Here is a 23,276-nt window from a genome sequence, read left to right as displayed (position 1 = left end):
TAGAAGGGTGTTTGGCTTATTCTGAGGCTGGCCTCCTTGGCTTGTAGATGGCCGTCTTCTGTGTCTTCACATGATCTTTCCTTTGTTTGGGCATCCCTGGTGTCTCTTTATGTGTCCCAATTTTCTCTTTCTTATGAGGACACCAGTCAGTTGTATTAGGGCCTCATTTTAATGTAATCACCTCTTTAAAGACCTTATCTCCAAACATGGTCACATTCTGAGGTACTGGGGGCTTCAACAGAATGCCTGGGGCTGGGTGCAATTAAGCCCATAACATTCAGCGTGGCTAGTCAGCTGTGGAACTTGTTATATTTGTCTACATAACAGTTCTGTTTTCTCCCTAGTACTATGAAGTATTTCTTTGACAGTCTGCAATGGAGTCCTGCTTTTTGTTTCATGAAGGTGGGTACTGGTGTGAACTCATATTCTGCACCGATAGCCGAGGGCACACAATGGCCATCATCACTTTCCATCCCCAGGAATTAAGACAGGTGATAGTCACAGGACAATTAGGGACAGTTTTTGTAGCAACCCTTATTTTCTCTGTCCTGCAGTTGGTTTTTGAAGTGTCAGGGCAGGTAGCAGAAATTACACATCCACAGAATATTTATGTGGGTTGGGAAGAGGGGTTAGGGGTAAGGAGGAAGAAGCAAGGATACTCTTTAAACATGCTGTTGGCATGATCAAACCACAGACTGAGGTGAAGTTCCATGTTAATGATGTGAGGACTCCCAAGTATTTTCACAAGAACTTTGCCCATGGAAGTTGGTAGGTATTCTACTGACTTTAGAAGCCAATTCAATAGAAAGTAGAATACAGTCAGAATTTCATAACTCAAATAAGACTTTATATTTGTAATTCACTTAGGGCTTTCAAACATTCCCATGTTAAAATATTCCTATATTTAATGTGATCATCTCAACCAACTTGTATAGTAGGTGAGAGAAGAAAAAGTATTGTCATCCTCATTTCAGATGAGCAAATGGAGGCATAGAGTACCCAAGGTTGAACTGCCAGTAAATAGCCAAGCTAGGGCTTGAACCCACATCATTGATTCCTGACCTTTTTTTGTAATTAAAAAAAAAATTTGCATAGTTGACACACAAATCCTGGCCTTTTACATTTTTATATATGTATGTATGTAGTTAAACATATATAACTATTAATATCAAAGTAGATTCCAAGGCAGCAGGTATTACTAGAGATAAAAAAGATTTAATAAAGGTAGAAGGTTCAACCTAAAAGAAAAATAAAATTTAAAGTTACATACACCTAATAACTGACAGATCTACAGGAAAATACACAATGCTACTTTAATGGAAGATGCAGTAAATAATGGTGAGCACAATGACAAAATATATTAGTAAGTTTAATTTTCTACATATGTAAGAAAAACTATTTATTTATATCAGAATTCCAGTGTAGTTAACATACAGTGTTTTTTTTTTTAAGATTTTATTTATTTATTCATGAGAGACAGAGAGAGAGAGAGGCACAGACACAGGCAGAGGGAGAAGCAGGCTCCATGTAGGGAGCCTGACATGGGACTCGATACTGGGTCTCCAGGATCACAACCCAGGCCGACGGCGGCGCTAAACTGCTTAGCCACCCGGGCTGCCCAACATATAGTGTTATATTAGGTTTAGGTATACAATATAGTGATTCAACAATTCTATATATCAACTAGTGCTCATCACAGCAAGTGCACTCCTTAATCCCCATCACCTATTTCACCCATTCCCCCACCCACCTCTCCCCTGGTAACCATCAGATTGTCCTTTATAGTTAAGAGTGTTTTCTTGGTTTGTCTTTCTCTCTTTTCCCATTGCTCATTTGTTTTGTTTCTTAAATGCCACATATGAGTAAAATATGGTATTTGTCTTTCTCTGACTTATTTTCACTTAGCATTTATAGTCTAGCTCCATCCATGTTGCAAATGGCAAGATTTCATTCTTTTTTATGGCAGAATAGTATGCCATTGCCTGTATATACACCCTATTCTCTATCCATCTATTGATGGACACTTGGACTGCTTCCATAATTTGGCTATTATAAATAACACTGCTATAAACATCAAGGTGCATATATCCCTTTGAATTACTGTTCTTGTATTTAAAAAAAATGGGCAGAAGACATGAACAGACATATCTCCAACAAAGACATACAGATGGCCAGGAGACACATGAAAAAGTGCTTAATATCACTCATCATCAGGGAAATGCACATGAAAACCACAATGAGGTATCCCCTCATATGTGTCAGAATGGCTAAAATAAAAAGTACAAGAAACAACAAGTGTTGGCAAGGATATGGAGAAAAGGGAACCCTTTTGTACGGTTGGTAGGAATGTAAACTGGTATGGCTACTGTGGAAAAGAGTATGGAGGGTCTTCAAAGAGTTAAAAATAGAACTACCCTATGATCCAGTAATCACACTACTGGGTATTTACCCCCAAAATACCATTCTTGGCCTTTTAACTCTAGAGGTCCAACATAGTTTATTGTGATGTATCCTGTGTCAAGCTAATATTTAGGCTCTCTGCAGTCATGTAAGAATTTTAAACTGTTCTGAATTCAAAGAAAGAATTTAGTTACCGTGATGATTCCCTTCTATGCCCTCTTTCTTTTCTTTAAGGACTCATATCTTTGAGGCGTTTGGGTGGGTGATTGGGATATTTGAAGCAGAGAAGTATAAAGGGTTATTGCATCTTCATAATAGGGCAAAAGCTTAGTTTAGCTCCTTGTTTATAATATGGATAACTCTCACACTTTCTTTAGAAAACTATTAAGAAGGCTCAAACTAGAGAAAGTACCATGTCTATTGTATAGGATTTGTCAAAAGCTGATAAGCAAAGCAGTGCTTCTACTGAGATGTGAAAATGGTGTATTTTTTGTCATATAGAACATTGCTTTATGTTAAGTGTCATTTATAATAGGATTTGAGAAATGTGCTTTCTTGTCTGACTACTGCAGGGCTGATTTTTATAGAGCTTGGAGAGAAAATTTGTCAGAGATGAGTCTTTGCTTGGCTACTGATTTTGTGATCTGGGCAGGAGGAGCTCAGTAGTCAGAGAGACTCTAAAGAAGTTTTTCATCACTGGGCCAGGAGCAGTCTGTGATTTGACATCCCTTTACTTTCAGGAAAGGTAAACCTGGGGTAGCCAAACAGAGCAAGAAGCCAATGGCTTGCTATATTCTGAGTTGTTGCTTGCTGAGGCAGGGCTGCTGATTGTGGAGAACTGGGGTAAGTGGTAGCAGTCCTTGTACGCAGCCAGGTCTGGGAACCCAGGCCAAATTTAGATGAGAGAGTGTCTGCAAATATCTCCATCCCCTGAGAGATAATTCCTACAGACCTCTCAGGGCCATGCCATGGAGGCTGTGTCTCTTGGCTGAGATGCTGCCCGCTCCTCCAAAGCACTAGAGATAGAATGGTCTACTATTCTAAAATGCTTTTTTAAAAGTTGTTTTCCAGCACCATGATGCATTGCAGCCATCAGCAGTCCCCCTATCAGCTCCTATTTGGGGAACCCCATCTCTTTGAAGATCTCTTGGGCTTGAAGATCTGTATCTCTCCAGAAGCCTTTTTCCAGATTAATAATGCTGGTGCAGAGGTGCTATATCGGACAGTGAGGGAGCTGAGTGAACTCTAACACCATCCTCCTCGATATCTGCTGTGGAACTAGCAAGTGGCAGCCCAGGGCAGAATCTACATGCTGCTTAACTTCCATTCCCCCCACACCCAGGGCCCAGATGGGGAAGTGATGGTAGTTGTGCAGGCATAACATCACTGGCTTAAAATCCTAAACTACCTTTCTCTTATCCTCTTATTTCCTTAGGTGTGATTGATCTCTCTCTGGTTCAGTATATCTCCCAGGTCCTTGGTATTAACTTGGTGGAACAGGCAGTAGAGGATGCCAGGTGGACTGCAGCTTTCAATGGTATACTGTTCACATTATGGAGAGAAATTAAGAGCTGCAGTTGTTTCTGTGCTGTGTAAAGTGTTGTGTGGGAAAGGGCATTTATTATATCCATGACCTATGCAGAGGGCGGGAGAGAATCCTAGAGTGCTTGGAGTTGGGTCCTGATGATTTTCTGACAGAGGTCCTGATAGCTAATCTCCCTATTTTTTCTATCCAGAAGAAGAGCCTGAGGCAATGAACAGGCCTAGACTAGATGATAGGAAGATAACCTGGCAAAACTTTGGATAATGTAGAAGAGGAGCCTTCTTGACATTAGACTCATGAGGCATTATAGCATGATACAATAGGTTTCAAACAGCTGTTAGCAGCAGAACCTTTTCTTTGAACAAAATCCTATGCCAAACTGCAATATAGAAAACAGATCCCCTTGTTCCCTCTACCCTACCTCCAGAGAACTCTTGAGGCTCTGAAAATCTCTAAGATAGCAGACAGAGCACTTGAGTAAAAGTTAAGGTTTTCTTTTTGGTAGGTACTTATGTACTATGTGTCACTAAGTTTTAAAATAACATGGTCTAGTATCTAAAGCTGAAAGGCCTACTGAGATATTGCAAAGGAAAATGTGTTGGCAACAATGAGGCAGATCAACAGCATTTCTTTTATTGTTAGTCAGAGGTATGCTAGGTCCAAAGGGAAGGCGGCAGAGCCTGGGCTCCTGTACATTTCTGTAAAGCCTCCCTCTACTACCTTCCCTCACTGCTGGGCTTGAGTTTTGAATTCTGTCATGTGGTTCTCTCTTTTGCAGGTATCACCAACCGTGAATTCCACACAGGTCGAGCAGAGAAGATTTTACCACAGCTGCTACAGTCAAAGGAAAATTGGCAGTTCATTGTTGCTGTGGTGAGCCCAGCCCAGGCAGGACTGCGTAGGAATGCATAGCTTTTCTGTTACAGAACTCATTGGGTATTCTCATGATGTCCACTATCTTTTTTTTTTAAGATTTTATTATTTATTTATTCATAAGAGACAGAGAGAGAGCTAGAGTCATAGGCAAAGGGAGAAGCAGGCTCCATGGGGGGGAGGCCAATGTAGGACTTAATCCCAGGACCCTGGAATCACACCCTGAACTGAAGGCAGATGCTCAACCACTGAGCCACCCAGGCGTCCTGATGTCCATCATCTTTAGTCCATTACTCCCATACAATCCTAAGGGAGCTCCCAGTGGGCTGGCTCTGAACCTACTTCTCCTCTTTTCGTAACCAATCCTAGATGCTAGCCAGTTGGTAGTTTCTGCTAACCCACGATGGTTTAATTATATTAATAGCAATGTGTTTCTTCCTTCAGACTATCAGGTGGTTCAAGCCATTCAAAACTGCAGGGCTATCCGCACGCTGATTTTTGTTTCCTGCAAGCCCCATGGTGAAACCACAAGGAACATCATTGAGTGAGTCATGACTTCTTTTTCTAAATTATTTTTTCCTGACTATCAAAGTAATCCATATTTACTGTACAGATTTAGAAGACACAGAGTGATGTAAGGAGACAGAAAAAAGGCATTATTATACCATCAATAGTCAGTTATAGGGCCAGGTCTCAGGTAAGGCAAGTAAAGCAACTCACTTTGGGTGTAAAATTTAATAAGATGGTGCACAAAATATCAGTAACTAAGATACATTTCTAATCCATCATTTTCAAAAATCAAAATTAGTCCAAGAAATCCATGATGAAAAACACATTAAGATTAAAAAGAAAAAAGCAAGATCCATGCCTGTGCTTGCTAAACCCTGCCTCACCCATCTTATTCTAATCCTGGTTCCAATAAAACTTTATTTATAAAAGCAGGGAACCAGCCTGCAGATTGTTTCCAATTTGATTTTCCAAAATACTGCATTAAACTATTATTTGTCTTGGGGGATCCCTGGGTGGCTCAGCGGTTTGGCACCTGCCTTTGGCTCAGGGCATGATCCTGGAGTTCTGGGATCGAGTCCTGCATTGGGCTTCCTGCATGGAGCCTGCTTCTCCTCTGTCTGTGTCTCTGCCTCTCTCTCTATCTGTGTCTCTCATGAATAAATAAATAAAATCTTTAAAAGAATATTATTTGTCTTGATTACTGAGTTTTTTAGCACCCTTTTAAGTTTTGTACCCAAGATGAATGCCTCTTGCTTCCCTCCAGGTCTGGCCCTGGTCAGTTCTTTTTTTTTTTTTTTTTAAGATTTTATTTACTTATTCATAAGAGACACGCAGAGAGAGGCAGAGGGAGAAACAGGTTCCCTGCAGTGAGCTCGGTGTGGAACTCGATCCCAGAACCCCGGGATCATGCCCTGAGTCAAAGGCAGACTATCAACCACTGAGTCACCCCAGCGTCCCTCAGAATGGCTAAAATAAACAACACAGGAAAACAGCAAGTGTTGGCAAGGATGTGGAGAAAGGGAAACCCTCTTACACTGTTGGTAGGAATGCAAACTAATGCAACTACTCTGGAAAACAGTATGGAGGATCCTCAAAAAGTTAAAAATAGAACTACCTCCCTGTGATCCAGTACTCATGCTACTCAAAGGATATAAAAGTGTTTCGAAGGTTAAAATCTTAAAAAAAAAAAAAAAGGCGGGGGGGGGGGAATCCCTGGTGGCTTAGTGGTTTAGTGCCTCCCTTTGGCCCAGGGCATGATCCTAGAGACCTGGGATCGAGTCCCACGTCAGGTTCCCTGCATGGAGCCTGCTTCTCCCTCTGCCTGTGTCTCTGTCTCTCTCTCTCTGTGTGTCTCTCATGAATAAATAAATAAAATCTTTTTAAAAAAAAAGCAATTTGAAGGGATACATGTACTCTGATGTTTATAGCAGTGTTATCAACATAGGCAAATTATGGAAAGAGCCCAAATGTCCATTGATGTGATACCATGAATGGATACACACACACATGTATATATATATATACACACACACACATAAGGGAATATCACTCAGCCATCAAAATGAATGAAATCTTGCCATTTGCAATGACATGGATGGAGCTAGAGTGTATTATGCTAAGCGAGATTAGTCCATTAGAAAGAGACAAATACCATATGATTTCACTCATATGTGGAATTTTAAAAATGAAACAAGTTGGGCATAGAGGGGGAAACTGAGGCAAACCATAAAACAGACTCTGTTTTTTTTTAAAAGATTTTATTTATTTATTCATGAGAGACACAGAGAGAAGAGGCAGAGACACAGGCAGAGGGAGAAGCAGGCTCCATGCAAGGAGCCCAACGTGGGACTCGATCCAGGGACTCCAGGATCATGCTCTGAGCTGAAGGCAGATGCTCAACTGCTGAGCCACTCAGGCGTCCCAAAACAGACTCTTAGCTATAGAGAACAAACTGAGGGTTGCTGGGGGGAGGTGTACAGGGAGATGGGTTAAATGGGTGGTGGGCTTTAAGGAAGGCACTTGTGATGAGCACTGAGTGTTGAGTGTAAGTGATGAATAACTAAATCCTACTCCTAAAACTAATATTACACTGTGTGTTAACTAACTGGAATTTGAATAAAAGCTTGGAATAAAAGAAAAAGAAAGAAGCACCAAAGGAAAATTAACAGAAGAAAGAAAATATCAATGTGTTTAAGAACCATGAAAGGATGCTCCGTCTCTTCAATTATAATGAAAATGCAAATTAAATGTACCCTGAGATGTCTCTTTTTACATTTCAGATTGGCAAAGGTTCAAAAGTTTGGTAATACACTATGAGGAAACATGAATTCTAAAAAATTACTAGTTAGATTGTAAATTGGTACCATCCCTGTGGAGGGAAATTTAGCAATACAGGTTATAAATGCATAAATACCCCTTAAACCAGTAATTCCATTCCTGAGGCTTTATCTTACAAATATACTGACACACAGTAAAATGACATAGACACAAAGTTACTTACTGCAATATTGTAACAATAAGCAGTGAAATATCCTAAAACTGTCAGTGGGGAACTGGTTAAACCATCAATGCTAAATCCATACAATGGAATACTGTGCTGCTACACTGTGCTGCTATAAAAAGGAATACAGATATTCTCTATGTACATATAGAGAAAGATCTCTAAGGTATGTTGTTGTTAAATAGCTTTATTGAGATATAATTCATATATAAAATTCATCTATTTAAGTGTACAATTCTGTGGTTTTTTAGTATGTTCTCAGACTTATGTGGCCATTACCCCTATCTCCAGAACATTGTTATCACTTCAAATGGAAACCCTGCACCTCTCACCTGTTACTCCCCATTTTTCCCAACCCCTTGGCTTAGGCAACCACTAATCTACTTGCTGTTTTTATGGATTTGCCTATTCTGTACACCTCATACAAATGAAGTCATACAATATATGGTTCTTTGCATCTGGCCTCTTTTGCTTATCATGATGTTTGCAAGGTTCATGCATGGGGTAAGACGTATCAGTATTTCACTCCTTTATGGCTGAATAATATTTCATTTCATGGATATATCTCATTTTATATATTCTTGTGTCAGTTGACAGACATTTAAGTTGTTTCTGCCATTTGTGAATAGTGCTTCTGTGAACATTCAGGTGCAAATTTTTGTGTGAACATATACTTTCATTTCTCTTGGGTAGATACCTACGAGTGGAATTGGCTGGGTCATGTGGTAACCCTGTGTTAAACAGCCAGATTGTTTTCTAAATAGCTACCCTATTTTACATTTCCACCAGCAGCATGTGAAGAGTTCCAATTTGTCGAAATTCTTACCAACTCTTGTTACTGCCTGTTTTATTCTATTTATCCTAACAGGTGAAAAGTGATATGTCCTTGGGGTTTTGATTTGCATTTCCCCAGTGGCTAATGATGTTGAGAATTTTTGCATGTATTTATTGTCCATTTGTATATCTTTTCTTGGAGAAATGTCTATTCAGATCCTTTGTCCATTTTTTAATTGGTATGCCTTTTTATTGAATTTTAAGATTTCTTTATATATTTTAGATACAAGCCCCTTATCAGATACATGATTTGCCAAAATTGTCTCCCATTCTGTGGGTTCTCTGTTCCTTTTCTCTATGGTGTCCTTTTAAGTAAGAGTATCAGTAAGAGTATCAATTTTGAGTATGTCCAGACTATTTTATTTTTTTAAAGATTTTACTTATTTTATCATGAAAGAGACAGAAAAAGAGAGAGGCAGAAACATAGGCAGAGGGAGAAGCAGGCTCCCTGTGGGGAGCCTGAAGTGGGACTTGATCCCAGGACCCCAGTATCATGACCTGAGCCAAAGGCAGACACTCAACCACTGAGCCACCCAGTTGCCCCAGACTATTTTCTTTTGTGGCTTGTGATATTGGTTCTATGGTCTGTTGCTAAGTGGAAATAATAAGGTATACAGAATTGTTTTCTTTTTTCAGAATTGTTTATATAATAGGAAACTGTCTTTGTACAAGAGGACAAAAGATTAGGAGAAGAATATGGATTTATATTCATTTGTATAGGCATAGAGAAACTGGTAAGTCATATTAGAAAATGATAATAGTAGCTGTCTATGGTCAGAGAGAACTGTGGAGATGAGTATCACAGTTGGGAAGGAGACTTCACTGAATACCTTTTTATGTTATTTCATTTTTGAATATAATGAAAATACTTATTATGCAAGACAATAAATTTAAAAATGCAACGATTAAGAGTAAACCTAGGGGGGATCCCTGGGTGGCGCAGCGGTTTGGCGCCTGCCTTTGGCCCAGGGCGCGATCCTGGAGACCCGGGATCGAATCCCACATCGGGCTCCCGGTGCATGGAGCCTGCTTCTCCCTCTGCCTGTGTCTCTGCCTCTCTCTCTCTCTGTGACTATCATAAATAATAAAAAAAAAAAATTAAAAAAAAAATTAAAAAAAAAGAGTAAACCTAGGATTCTGCTCACACTTAACAGTGAGTAAAACAATAAACATGGCCTCAAAAAGGTAAGAAAAATTTGTTTTGAAAAGACAATACGTGCATATGGCAGAAAAATTCAAACAATACAGGAGTATGCAGTGAATAGTTTTTCTTACTCCTGACTCCTAGTCCTTCAGATGTCTCCACTCTTACCATAGTCTTGTGTAGCCTATCAGAGATATTCTGTGACTATAAAAGTGTGTGTGTGTGTGTGTGTGTGTGTGTGTACGTACATATACATGTATGTATACATACCATCCCTTTTTTCTTAACAGACTGAAACACTGTTCTGCAACATGCTTTTCACTTAACATTAGATTTTGGAGATTGTTCTACAATGATACAGAATCTCCATCAATACTTACAAGTCTACTTAATTTTTTAAATAGACTACAGTTTTACTTACATAAATATGTCATTTAGTCTCTTGCTCATGAATTTTAAGGTTGTTTCTACTCTGTTGTAAGCACAATGTTGCAATGAATATCCTTGTACATAAATCTTTGCACATATGTACAGTGTATAGATAGGTATATGTGATGAATAAGTGTATGTGATAGTATATATAGCAGATAAATTCTTCTTGTGGAGTTGCTGAGTTAGAAGATATATACTTTTAACATTTTCAGCTATTTTCTAACAGAGCTCTAGAATCAACTTAGCAAAAATATCCTTTTGGGATTGTGATTGGAAATGCACTGAACTTACTTTAGGGAGAATTGAAATCTTTACAGTATTTTTTATGTTTAAGTATGTGATATATCTCTTCAGTTACTCTAGTCTTATATAATTCTCTAAAGCTAAATATACATATAATTCTTTCCAATACAGGTCTTCTTAAGGTTAATGTAAGATAAAGTTTTTATTGCTATTATGAATGCGACCTTTTCATTACTTTTTCTGAGCAGTTATTGCCAACCTTGTGTCCAGCTTCCTTATTCTTTTATTAGTTTTATTTTCTGGTTGATTCTCTTGCTTGGTAGCTGGCCATTTTTCTTGTCAGCTGATCATGTGACCACCATATCAAAACAGTTTGTCTTTCTCCTTCCAGTACTTTTTCTTTCTTATTACACTGGCTAAGAAAATGTTCCATTGTAGAAGCAATAGTGAATATCTTGTCTTGTTCTGATTTCACTGGGACAGTGCTATTTAAACTATTGAGAATCAGCGAGGGAAATAAGAACTCTTCTGTTTTGTTGGTTTAAGAGTAAATTGGTACAACCATTTTAGAACAGTTTAGTGGTACATATCTTAGGGCCTTACAAACATGTCAGTCCTTCAACTCAGCGGTTCTACCAAGTAACTAAAATGTATGCAATGATATAACTATTAAAGATATTCATGGAGGGACTTTTTGAAATAGTAAAGTGTTAGAAAACAGCCTAAATTTCCAATAGCAAGGGATTAGATAAATAAACTATGTACACACATTTAATGAAATACCATATAGCTGGTAAAATGAGAGGTAGCCTTACATATGGTGGAGAGATGTATATGATCTATGATTACCTGAAGGAACTGGCTGTAAAGCAGTATGTACAATATGTAAAGTGGGATTCCATTTTAAGAAACCAAATTAAATATACATATTTGGAAAGATATATCCTGAAAAGTCAGCAGTGGTCCTTGGGTTTATAGGTAAGGTTTTTTTTAAAGATCTTATTTATTTATTCAAGAGAGGCAGAGAGAAAGGCAGAGACACAGGCAGAGGGAGAAGCAGACTCCTCATAGGGAGTCCCATGTGGGACTCGATCCCAGAACCCTGGGATCACGCCCTGAGCCAAAGGCAGCTGCTCAACCACTGAGCCACCCAGGCGTCCCAATAGGTGAGTTTTTATGCTTATTTTTGATCAACTACCTTTGAAATAAGGGGGGAAAGTAACCTGCTTAAATTTCAACAGAATAATTTAAGTCAGTAATATTTATTAATTACCTTTCTTTTTTAAAAAATATTTTATTTAATTATTCATGAGAGACACAGAGAGGGAGGCAGAGACATAGGCAGAGGGGGAAGCAGGCTTCCTGCAGGAGCCTAATGCAGGACTTGATCCGAGGACCCTGGGATCACAACCTGAGCCAAAGGTAGACTCTCAATCACTGAGCCACCAGGTGCCCCAATTAATTACCTTTCATGTACAAATCATACAGAAAAGTATATGACTTAGGCAACTTGCTCTATTCACTATTGAACCCCTACTCTGTGTCACAAACTGGGAACACAGAGATGGATAATAAGCAGTTTTTGCCTTCTTTCCACCCTCGAAAAGATTATACCGCACTGAGGAAGATGGTTAAAAAAAACCAACCCAGGTAGTTACATTAAATATGATAAATGCTGTCATAGGGAGAAACATAGGGGGCTATCAGAACACAGGAAAGGGCTTACATTTTAAGAAATGGTGCTACTGGGATCCCTGGGTGGCGCAGTGGTTTAGCGCCTGCCTTTGGCCCAGGGCGCAATCCTGGAGACCCGGGATCGAATCCCACATCGGGCTCCCGGTGCATGGAGTCTGCCTGTGTCTCTGCCTCTCTCTCTCTCTCTCTCTCTCTCTCTCTCTCTCTCTGTGACTATCATAAATAAATAAAAATTAAAAAAAAAAAAGAAATGGTGCTACTATAGGTTCTCCTTGGTTTCTAGAAACTGATATTACTATCTGTTTCTATAGGGCTATGCTGTCCTCCAGACTCAGCTAAGAAGCTCTTTGCTGAGTCTTTTGTTCTGAGAAAAGCTGTGCCTGTTGATCTGTTCTCCCACACCCTGCACTGCAAGCTGGTGCTCCTCCTCACTTGCGAATCAGCCTCCTATGATACTGCAGGCTCTTTATTAAGGCTGAAGTTTCAGTAACTTCCCAGGTTTGGCATATTGCTACATTACAGATACTGACTGCGTTATTGGAGAAACCAGTCTTTGGATCATGAACAGGAAGAATTATACAGGTTACCCTTGAACAACATGGGTTAGGGCCGCTGACACAGTTGAAAATTTGCATATACCTTATTTTATTTTATTTTTAATTCAAAATATTTTTTAAAAATTTAATTTATACATATAACTTTTGACTCCTCAAGAACTTAACTGCTAATAGCCTACTGTTGACTGGAAGCCTTACTGATAACAGAACCAGTGAACTAATACATATTTTTTTATAAATTTATTTTTTATTGGTGTTCAATTTGCCAACATATAGAATAACACCCAGTGCTCATCCCGTCAAGTGCCCACCTCAGTGCCCGTCACCCAGTCACCCCCACCCCCAACCAACCTCCCCTTCCACCACCCCTTGTTCATTTCCCAGAGTTAGGAGTCTTTCATATTCTGTCTCCCTTTCTGATATTTCCACTCATTTCATCTCCTTTCCCCTTTATTCCCTTTCACTATTTTTTATATTCCCCAAATGAATGAGACCATATAATGTTTGTCCTTTTCCGATTGACTTATTTCACTCAGCATAATACCCTCCAGTTCCATCCACGTCGAAGCAAATGGTGGGTATTTGTCGTTTCTAATGGCTGTGAGTAATATTCCATTGTATACATAAACCACATCTTCTTTATTCATTCATCTTTCAATGGACACCGAGGCTCCTTCCACAGTTTGGCTATTGTGGACATTGCTGCTATAAACATCAGGGTGCAGGTGTCCCAGCGTTTCATTGCATCTGTATCTTTGGGGTAAATCCCCAGCAGTGCAATTGCTGGGTTGTAGGGCAGATCTATTTTTAACTCTTTGAGGAACCTCCACACAGTTTTCCAGAGTGGCTGCACCAGTTCATTTTCCCACCAACAGTGCAGGAGGGTTCCCCTTTCTCCACATCCTCTCCAACATTTGTGGTTTCCTGCCTTGTTAATTTTCCTCATTTTCACTGGTGTGAGGTGGTATCTCATGGTGGTTTTGATTTGTATTTCCCTGATGGCAAGTGATGCGGAGCATTTTCTCATGTGCATGTTGGCCATGTCTATGTCTTCCTCTGTGAGATTTCTGTTCATGTCTTTTGCCCATTTCATGATTGGATTGTTTGTTTCCTTGGTGTTGAGTTTAATAAGTTCTTTATAGATCTTGGAAACTAGCCCTTTATCTGACAGGTAATTTGCAAATATCTTCTCCCATTCTGTAGGTTGTCTTTGAGTTTTGTTGACTGTTTCTTTTGCTGTGCAAAAGCTTCTTATATTGATGAAGTCCCAATAGTTCATTTTTGCTTTTGTTTCTCTTGCCTTCATGGATGAATCTTGCTAGAAGTTACTGTGGCCAAGTTCAAAAAGGGTGTTGCCTGTGTTCTCCTCTAGGATTTTGATGGAATCTTGTCTCACGTTAAGATCTTTTATCCATTTTGAGTTGATCTTTGTGTATGGTGCAAGAGAGTGGTCTAGTTTCATTCTTCTGCATGTGGATGTCCAATTTTCCCAGCACCATTTATTGAAGAGACTGTCTTTTTTCCAGTGGATAGTCTTTCCTCCTTTGTCGAATATTAGTTGACTGTAAAGTTGAGGGTCCACTTCTGGATTCTCTCTTCTGTTCCATTGATCGAGGGGTCTGTTTTTGTGCCAGTACCACACTGTCTTGATGACCACAGCTTTGTAATACAACCTGAAATCTGGCATTGTGATGCCCCCAGCTCTGGTTTTCTTTTTTAAAATTCCCCTGGCTATTCGGGGTCTTTTCTGATTCCACACAAATCTTAAAATAATTTGTTCTAACTCTCTGAAGAAAGTCCATGGTATTTTGATAGGGATTGCATTAAACATGTAAATTGCCTTGGGTAACATTGACATTTTCACAATATTAATTCTTCTAATCCATGAGCTTGGACTACTTTTCCATCTCTTTGTGTCTTCCTCAATTTCTTTCAGAAGTGTTCTATAGGTTTTAGGGTATAGATCCTTTACCTCTTTGGTTAGGTTTATTCCTAGGTATCTTATGCTTTTGGGTGCAATTGACTAATACATATTTTATATGTTATATGTATTATATACTGTATTCTTATAATAAAGTAGGCTAGAGAAAGTAAAATGTTATTAAGAAAATACATTTACTATATGGTGTTTATTGAAAAAAATCAATGGATAAGTTCTTCTGCATAGTTCAAACCAGTGTTGTTCAAGGGTCAGCCATAGCAGGCCTTCTATCTGATGCAGATTTATAACCTTAGTTTTCAGGTTCCCTTGCTTTCATGGATGTTGGCCTGGTTGTGGCCACTCGTTGGCCCAGGATCTAGACTGTCATCCTGTCATGGCTCCCTTGGTCCTAGTTCAGTCTTATCTCCTCTTTCTGACTCTGTGGTATGGTGATAGCACAACTGAGCTTTGCCCTGCTGCTGGTAATAATATCACATTGACTTGGGTCTCTGTATTTGCCAAGAGATTTTGTCCTGCATTTATTAAGTAACCAAGGATTAGAACTAGAAAGAAATCTAGCTTTTCTTAAAAAAGCAGAGTAAGCTATAATGTGATTATAGGGTGACTGTGTGATCACAGAGCTTCATTCCTTTGGGTTTTCTAGGCTTTGAAGTTCTAGAATACCCTTTAAAAAATGGTAGGAGCAATAGCACCAATCAGCGCTCACTTATGGAAGGAGAATTGGTTATAGCAGAGACCTTATGGGAAAGAAGATCTTATTTTTTTAAAAGACTTTATTTATTTATTCGTGAGAGAGAGAGAGAGAGAGAGAGAGAGAGAGAGAGAGGCAGAGGGAGAAGCAGGCTCCATGCAGGGAGCCCACCGTGGGACTCGATCCCGGTTCTCCAGGATCAGGCCCTGGGCTAAAGGTAGGCGCTAAACCGCTGAGCCACCTGGGCTGCCTGGGCAAGAAGATCTTAAAAGAAGAGACTGAATACCTATAACTGTGCTATGTAGTATGCAGAAAGCTCCAGAATCCTCCAATGATCCTGTATATGCTATAATAAACTGGATATCAAAACTGATATTCTCTAGTGCATGATTTCTTCAGGTCTTGAGTTCTCCTTGGTTATTTGTCCAACAATTTAGATTATGTTTTGAATCTTTTAAGAGCCTAAGGACATGTACAAAAATCTGATTTACAAAATGATTTTGGGTCAACTAGTATTTTTCTCAATCCTAAATACTTCTAGAGAAGCTTCCTTCTCAGAAAAATGTGGCTATTAGAGCTACTATATACATATTCATTTAAAAAATGCTAGAAGGAGGGCACCTGGTTGGCTCCTATCCCAAACAACCTGGGATTGGTCCCGCATTGGGCTCCCCATGGGGAGCCTGCTTCTCCCTCTGCCTATGTCTCTGCCTCTCTCTCTCTCTCATGAGTAAATAAATAAAATCTTTAAAAAGAATAAAAAATAAAAAATGCTAGAAGGAGATTTTATTTTTTTTAAATGTCTTTAACGATTTATTTTTGTTTATTTATGATAGAGAGAGAGAGAGAGGCAGAGACAACAGGCAGAGGGAGAAGCAGGCTCCATGCAAGGAGCCCGACGCGGGACTCAATCCCGGGACTCCAGGATCATGCCCTGGGCCAAAGGCAGGCGCGAAACCGCTGAGCCACGCAGGGATGCCCTAGAAGGAGATTTTAATATAAAGTGATAAAAAGGGCAGCCCTGGTGGCTCAAAGGTTTAAGCGCCGCCTTCAGCCGAGGGCGTGATCCTGGAGCCCCGGGATCGAGTCCCACGTCGGGCTCCCTGCGTGGAGCCTGCTTCTCCCTCTGCCTGTGTCTCTGCCTCTCTCACTCTCTGTGTTTCTCATGAATAAATAAATAAAAATATCTAAAAAAAATAAAGTGATAAAAAAGTGTTGACTTATGGCAATCAGATAAGTTTTATTTTCATTTCCCTATTTTTCATTTTATGTCATGGGAAAGTGATTTTTATTTTCTCCTCTTTTGTTCCCCATACCTGTAAATGGTAATACTATCTATTAGTTATCTAAGCCAGAAATCAGAGCTATCTCTCTCAGTCTCATACCCAACTGCCTACAAGGGGGATTCTGTTTGGATATCTTCTAGGTGCTCCAAAATCAACGTATCTAATGTTGCATGCTTCACATCTGTCCCCCAAACTTGTTCTTGCTCCAATATTCCAAGTCTTGATGAATATACCAGCCTACTCATTCACTCAATCCAAAAAATTGGGAATTATATCTGAGTAATCCTTCTCTTCTACCTCCTGCCCCCATCCAACATATCACCAAGTCTCTATCCCAATAGATTGCCATCGTTTCTTACCACATTATTGCTCCAAAGGCCATCTTCACTTAAGCTGCTATATCCACTCTTTCCCTCATCCATTCCATTCTCTACAGCCATAATGAGTTTTCTAAAATGCCAATGTCATTGTGTTTCTCCAGTGCTTAAAATCTGTTATTGGCTTCTTACTGCTTTTAAAAAGTCCAAGATTTTTTTAAAAGATTTTATTTATTTGGAAAGAGCGAGAGAGAGAGCGAGAAAGAGAGAGCATGAACAGAGGATAGGGGCTGACAGGGAGGGAGAAGCCAACTCCCTGCTGAGCAAGGAGCCTGATAAGGGACTTGATTCCAGGACCCTGAGATCTCGACCTGAGCCTAAGGCAGACACCCAACCGACTGAGCTACCCAAGCACCCCAAGAAGTCCAAAATTCTTTTTTCTTTTTTAGAAGTCCAAAATTCTTGATGTAGCCTCAACACCCCTTTATAATCTGGACAGCCTCATTTCTCTATATGCATTGAATTACTTTCCCTGAAAAATACAAATTTCTTCATACTTTTCATACTCTATTTCCTCAGCTTGGAATGCACTTTTCATTACCTCTTTTGGCTAATTTTACTTGCCTTTCTGTTTTTAACTTAGCTATTCCCCAAGGAATATAGAATTGGCTGTGGATAATCAACTTCCTGATAATTTTGTTAGTGTTATTATTTTATAAGATGATTTTAGAGTCATGCTTCTTTCATCTTTATTGTGAAGACTTTCAAATATACAAGAAAGTTGAAAAAATAGTGCAGCAAGCACCAATATATTCACCAATATTCAACACATGCTAACATTTTGCCATGTATTTGCTTTACCTGTGTGTCTGTTCTTTAGTAAACTACTTGAAAGAAAGTTGTAGACATCAGGACATTTCACCTTTATTCCTTCAGCATAGGGCAGCCTGGGTGTCTAAGCGGTTTAGTGCCTGCCTTCAGCCCAGGGCATGACCCTGGGGTCCCGGGATCTAGTCCAATGTCAGGCTCCCTGCATGGAGCCTGCTTCTCCCTCTGCCTGTGTCTCTGCCTCTCTCTCTGTGTGTCTCTCATGAATAAAAAAATGAAATACTTAAAAAAAGAAAAAAAAATCCCTCAGCATACACATAAGCAGGATGTTTTTCTCTATAACTGTATGGTACATCATACCATAAGCACAGCTCAAAGAAATTAATAGTACCTCACCAATCTTCACAAATATTATCTAATATCTAATCCAGTGCTTCCTGAAGTATGGTTTGCAGACTGCTTGATGGCTCACAGGGAGATAAGGAGCTTGCACCATAGTGTATCAGTGTACCACATACTTCACTGAGAAAGCTTTGTGATTAAAAAAAAGCTGAATAAAACAATGTGTTTAGTAACATAGTTCATTTACATCTATGGGCTGGTTGAGGAGCACTGCTCTGTATTTACATTTCCCCAGCTGTCTCCTAAATGTCTTTTATAGCCAGTTCATATATTGCATTTGAGTGTGGTGTTGCTTTTAATTTAAAGAACTTTTTTTTTAATGGTACTGACTTTTAGAAGCTAGCTCTGTCCCACATTAGGAATCTGGCTGATTGTAGTGTCACCAGCTATCCTGGTTTGCCTGGGACTCTCCTGCTTGAAACACTGACCCTGTATTTCGGGATAGGATGGTTTGTTTCCTTATGATTGTGTTTAGCTCTTCCTTCCAGCCTCTGAATTTCCTGTAAATGAGAAGCACTTGGGATTAGAGGCCTGATTTGATTCAGATGAAACCATTTTTTAAAAGATTGTTTCAAAAAAATAAATAAAAATAAAAGATCATTCATTCATTCATTCATTCGAGACAGAGAGAGGCAGAGACATACACAGAGGGAGAAGCAGGCTCGGGGAGCCTGATGTGGGACTTGATCCCAGGACCCTAGGATCATGACCTAAGCTGAACTCAGCCACCTAGGCATCCTTAAACCATTTTTTTGATAAGAATGCTTCATAAGTAATGTGTGCTTTGTGTCACATCTTATCAGGAGGCATGTAATGTCAGTTGTCTGTTCTTAGTAAAGGTAATGATTTAGGTGGTAGCCCTCAGAATTTTCCATGTGACTTTATAATTAGCAAGACATCTATGGAGTATTACTTTGGTACCATATGATTGTCCTGTTCCCTAGTGACATCTCACCTAAAGATTTTAGCATCCATTGGTTATTGTTTCCTGACTCAGTAATTTGGTTTTCTAATTTTTAAAAAAAAGATGTTATTTATTTATTTGAAAGAGTGGGAACACGAGTGGCAGGAAGGGTCAGAGAGAGAGGGAGAAGCAGACTCCCTGCTGAGCAAGGAGCGAGAGGTGGAGCTTCATCCCAGGACCCTGAGATCATGACCTGAGTGGAGGGCAGACACTCAACTGACTGAGCCATGCAGGCAACCCTGGTTTTCTGATTTTTAAAATGTATTCCCTGGCTTGGTGATTTAATTGGGGGTTGGAAAATGTTGATTTCTTATTTGTCACCCAGTCTATATTTCTTTCTTTTTTTTTCTTTTTTTTAAATTTTTATTTATTTATGATAGTCACAGAGAGAGAGAGAGGCAGAGACATAGGCAGAGGGAGAAGCAGGCTCCATGCACCGGGAGCCTGACGTGGGATTCGATCCCCCGTCTCCAGGATCGCACCCTGGGCCAAAGGCAGGCGCCAAACCGCTGCGCCACCCAGGGATCCCCCAGTCTATATTTCTTAGGTGGCTTTCTTGTGTTTTTTTTTTTTTTTAAGATTTTATTTATTTATTCATGAGAGACACACACAGAGAGAGGCAGAGAGAGAAGTAGGCTCAATGCAGGGAGTCCGATGCGGGACTCAATCCCGGGTCCCCAGAATCAGGCCCTGGGCTGAAGGCAGCACTAAACCACTGAACCACCCGGGCTGCCCTGCTTTCTTGTGTTTTGGTGAGCTTTTCCTCATCTATGGAATATGAATCAAAAAAGTGAAGTAAAAGCCTAATTCTTTCCCCTTGAACACCAATTTTCAGAGGAAAAAGTTGATGTAATACTTTCAATAGTAGCAGTTTTATTAATTTATTTTTATATCACTTGACTCAGTGTTTTTCTTATTTAAATTCAGTATTTTACACTCAGTTCAGACATTTTCTTTGTAATATGAGCTCAAATTTTCTCATTTGGCCAGTGACAGTCCCTTAAGGGTGGGTCCCATGTCCTTTTTTGGTACATTTTTAAAAGTTTTTATTTACATTCCAGTTAGTTAACATACAGTGTAATATTAGTTTCAGGTGTACAATATAGTGATTTGATGCTTCCATACGACACCTGGCACTCATCACAACAAATGCACTCCTTAATCACCTATACAACCTAACCCCTCCCCCCACCTCCCCTCTGGTAACCATCAGTTTGTATTAAGAACCTGTTTCTTGGTTTTCCTTTCTCTCTCTTTTTCCCCCTTTGCTCGTTTATTTTGTTTCTTAAATTCCACATATGAGTGAAGTCTTTCTCTGACTGACCTATTTTGCTTAGCATAATACTCTTTAGCTTTACCCATGTCATTGCAAATGGCAAGATTTCATTTTTTTAAAAGATTTTTATTTATTCATGAGAGACACAGAGAGAGAGGCAGAGACATAGGCAGAGGGAGAAGCAGGCTCCCTGCAGGGAGCCCGATGTGGGACTCGATCCTAGGACTCCAGGATCACGCCCTGGGCTGAAGGCAGACCCTCGACCACTGAGCCACCGAGGTGTCCCCGATTTCATTCTTTTTATAGCTGAATAATATTCCATTGTGTGTGTGTGTATGAAACCTCTTTATCCATTCATCATTCAGTGGGTAATTAGGCTGTTTCCATAGTTTGGCTATTGTAGACAATGCTACTGTAAATAAACATTGGGGTGCATGTATCCTTTTGAATTAGTATTTTTGTATTCTTTGGGTAAATGCCTAGTAATGCAGCTACTAGATCATAGGGTAGTTCTATTTTTAACTTTTTGAGGAACCTCCAAACTCTTTTCCAGAGTGGGTGCACCAGTTTGCCTTTCCACCAACAGTGCAAGAGGGTTCCCCTTTCTCCATATCCTCACCAACACCTGTTCTTTTTTTTTTTTTTTTTCAACACCTGTTCTTTCTTGTGTTGTTGAGTGTAGTCCACCCAAGAAATGAATAATCCAATTAAAATATGGGCAGAAGACACAAATAGACATTTTTCCAAAGAAGATCTACAGATGGTCAAGAGATACATGAAAAGATGTTCAATATCACTCATCATCAGGGAAATGCAAATGATGCATGAGATTTCCACCACAATGAGATATCACCTCACACCTATCGGAATGGCTAAACTCCAATGTCCTTTTGACATTCCTCCATGTGTCTTCTAACACTTACTTAGATTCTGCTACAAGATTCCTAGGCTCACCATATGTTTCCCTGCCCCAGTCCTGGAAACAGCCATTTCCAAGGAACCCTGGTTCCTTTTAATGGAGAATGGTATTTAGAAACCAAGATCTGGGGCAGCCCGGGTGGCTCAGCAGTTTAGCGCCACCTTCAGCCCAGGGCGTGATCCTGAAGACCTGGGATGGAGTCCCAAGTCAGGCTCCCTGTATGGGGCCTGCTTCTCCCTCTGCCTATGTCTCTGCCTCTCTCTGTGTCTCCCATGAATAAACAAAATCTTTAAAAAACAAAACAAAAATACCCCAAGATCTGGATGTTGAATGTTAGAAGCAAAATCTAAAATACTGTATTCTGTCTGTGAGCTGTAAAACATTCGTACAGTGACCAGCTGTCCTGATTTACTCTGAACCTGGGACTTTCCAGTGTTAAAACCAGAAGCATCTTATGCAAACTGGTAGAATAAGTAGGTGACCCTAAATTGGTCACATTGTTAATAGTAATGATTGAGAAAGAACAATGGAAATTGGGGTTGAGATATGTATACTGGTAGTAGCTAAAGTAGCTGTAAAATTACCAGGAGATGTAAGGGTTTGTACTAAATCTCTTTCAACTGTAAAATATCTAGGTCTAGAGCAGTGGATCACAAACGTCACTGCACATTATTATCGCCTGGAGAGCAATTTAAAGCATGGATCCCTGGGCCCAGGACATTCCAATTTATTTTGTTTAGGGAGGGGCTCAGGCGTCAGTATGTATGTATGTATTTATTTATTTACTTAAAGATTTTATTATTTATTCAAGAGAGAATGGCAGAGACATAGGTGGAGAGAGAAGCAGGCTCCCCATAGGGAGCCCAATGTGGGACTCGATCCCAGGGACCTTTCAAAACAGAGGTTTCTGGGTGTCAACGCCTCAGAAATTCAGATTTAATTTATCTTGGGTGTGGCCCTAGCAGTATTATTTTAAAAACTCCCTAGATGACTCTGATGTGCAGGTAAGGCTGAAAACCATGGTCCAGGGTTTTTGTCTCCAAGCCTAGTGTTTGACTTGATGAGTGAAAGTGCACATCAAATTACAGATAAAAAAAACTAGCTAGATATGTAATGCATAGGTCAAATAGCTTGCTTTTTTTGCTTCTTCCTTGTCTAGACCCACCAAGGGTCTCTAAGCACTGGTTTGCAGTCCTTTGAAAAGATTTTCATCCCTTGAAAGCATTCTCTTTCCTGTTCTTTCAGCAGTTATTTTGGTGGATATGGTAGAGTGGGGCTTGATATGCCTGTCAGTTGCTAGTAATTCTAGCGAAGCCTTAAAGTAACCTTTATACATGGCAAGAGAAAAGTGAGCTCATTTTAATATTAAAGTGGGACAGTTGTTTTAAGGATTTCTCCTCAGCCTGCTTTTTACAGGTTTTCCAGAACTAGCTTCTCATTAGGCTCAACCTAGAGTTGCTGAACCTTTAAGTGCAATTTTGCCATTTCCCTGAGAGTGGGTTTGGAGTTTTACCTATGGCAATGGTTCCCAGTCTTAGCTGCACAATGGACTTGTTTGGGAACTTTAAAAAAAGCTCCTAGGGACATCTGGGTGGCTCAGTTAAGCATCTGCCTTCGGCTCAGATCATGATCCCAGAGTCCTGGGATCAGTCCCAGTTGGGCTCCCTGCTCAGCAGGCAGCCTGCTTCTCCCTTTCCTCCCCACTCATACTCTCTCTCAAATAAAAAAAAGTCTTTAAAATTAAATTAAATTTAAAAAACTCCTGGTTCCTGGGGCTTGGTCCCTAAACCCAGATATTCTGACTTAATTGATCTGGGGTGTGGTTTTAAAAGATCACCCAAGGGGTAGCCCTGGTGACGCAGCGGTTTAGCGCCGCCTGCAGCCCGGGGTGTGATCCTGGAGACCCCGGAATCGAGTCCC

General features: G+C 39.9%; 2 protein-coding genes across 2 annotated transcripts in view; both read left to right on the top strand.

Annotated features, from left to right (window-relative positions):
* The window catches only part of TRMT2B (tRNA methyltransferase 2 homolog B), a 67,584-nt gene extending 54,860 nt beyond the window's left edge, over positions 1–12,724 (top strand). The window contains 10 exon segments of the mRNA XM_041740444.1: positions 345–491; positions 555–635; positions 695–768; positions 3,053–3,145; positions 3,472–3,636; positions 3,638–3,681; positions 3,836–3,937; positions 4,722–4,841; positions 5,261–5,360; positions 12,487–12,724. Of these exon segments, the coding sequence (XP_041596378.1) occupies positions 345–491; positions 555–635; positions 695–768; positions 3,053–3,145; positions 3,472–3,636; positions 3,638–3,681; positions 3,836–3,937; positions 4,722–4,841; positions 5,261–5,360; positions 12,487–12,664 (1,104 nt within the window). The 3' untranslated portion in view covers positions 12,665–12,724.
* The window catches only part of XKRX (XK related X-linked), a 104,387-nt gene continuing 85,890 nt past the window's right edge, over positions 4,780–23,276 (top strand). Inside the window, exons 1-2 of the mRNA XM_041740675.1 lie at positions 4,780–4,816; positions 5,261–5,360. The gene's annotated coding sequence lies outside the window, so the exon portion shown is untranslated. The remainder of the gene's footprint in view (positions 4,817–5,260; positions 5,361–23,276) is intronic.

Source organism: Vulpes lagopus, chromosome X, assembly GCF_018345385.1.
Source record: "Vulpes lagopus strain Blue_001 chromosome X, ASM1834538v1, whole genome shotgun sequence".
Classification (NCBI taxonomy): Eukaryota; Metazoa; Chordata; class Mammalia; order Carnivora; family Canidae; genus Vulpes; species Vulpes lagopus.
This window is presented reverse-complemented; position numbering and strand designations above follow the sequence as displayed.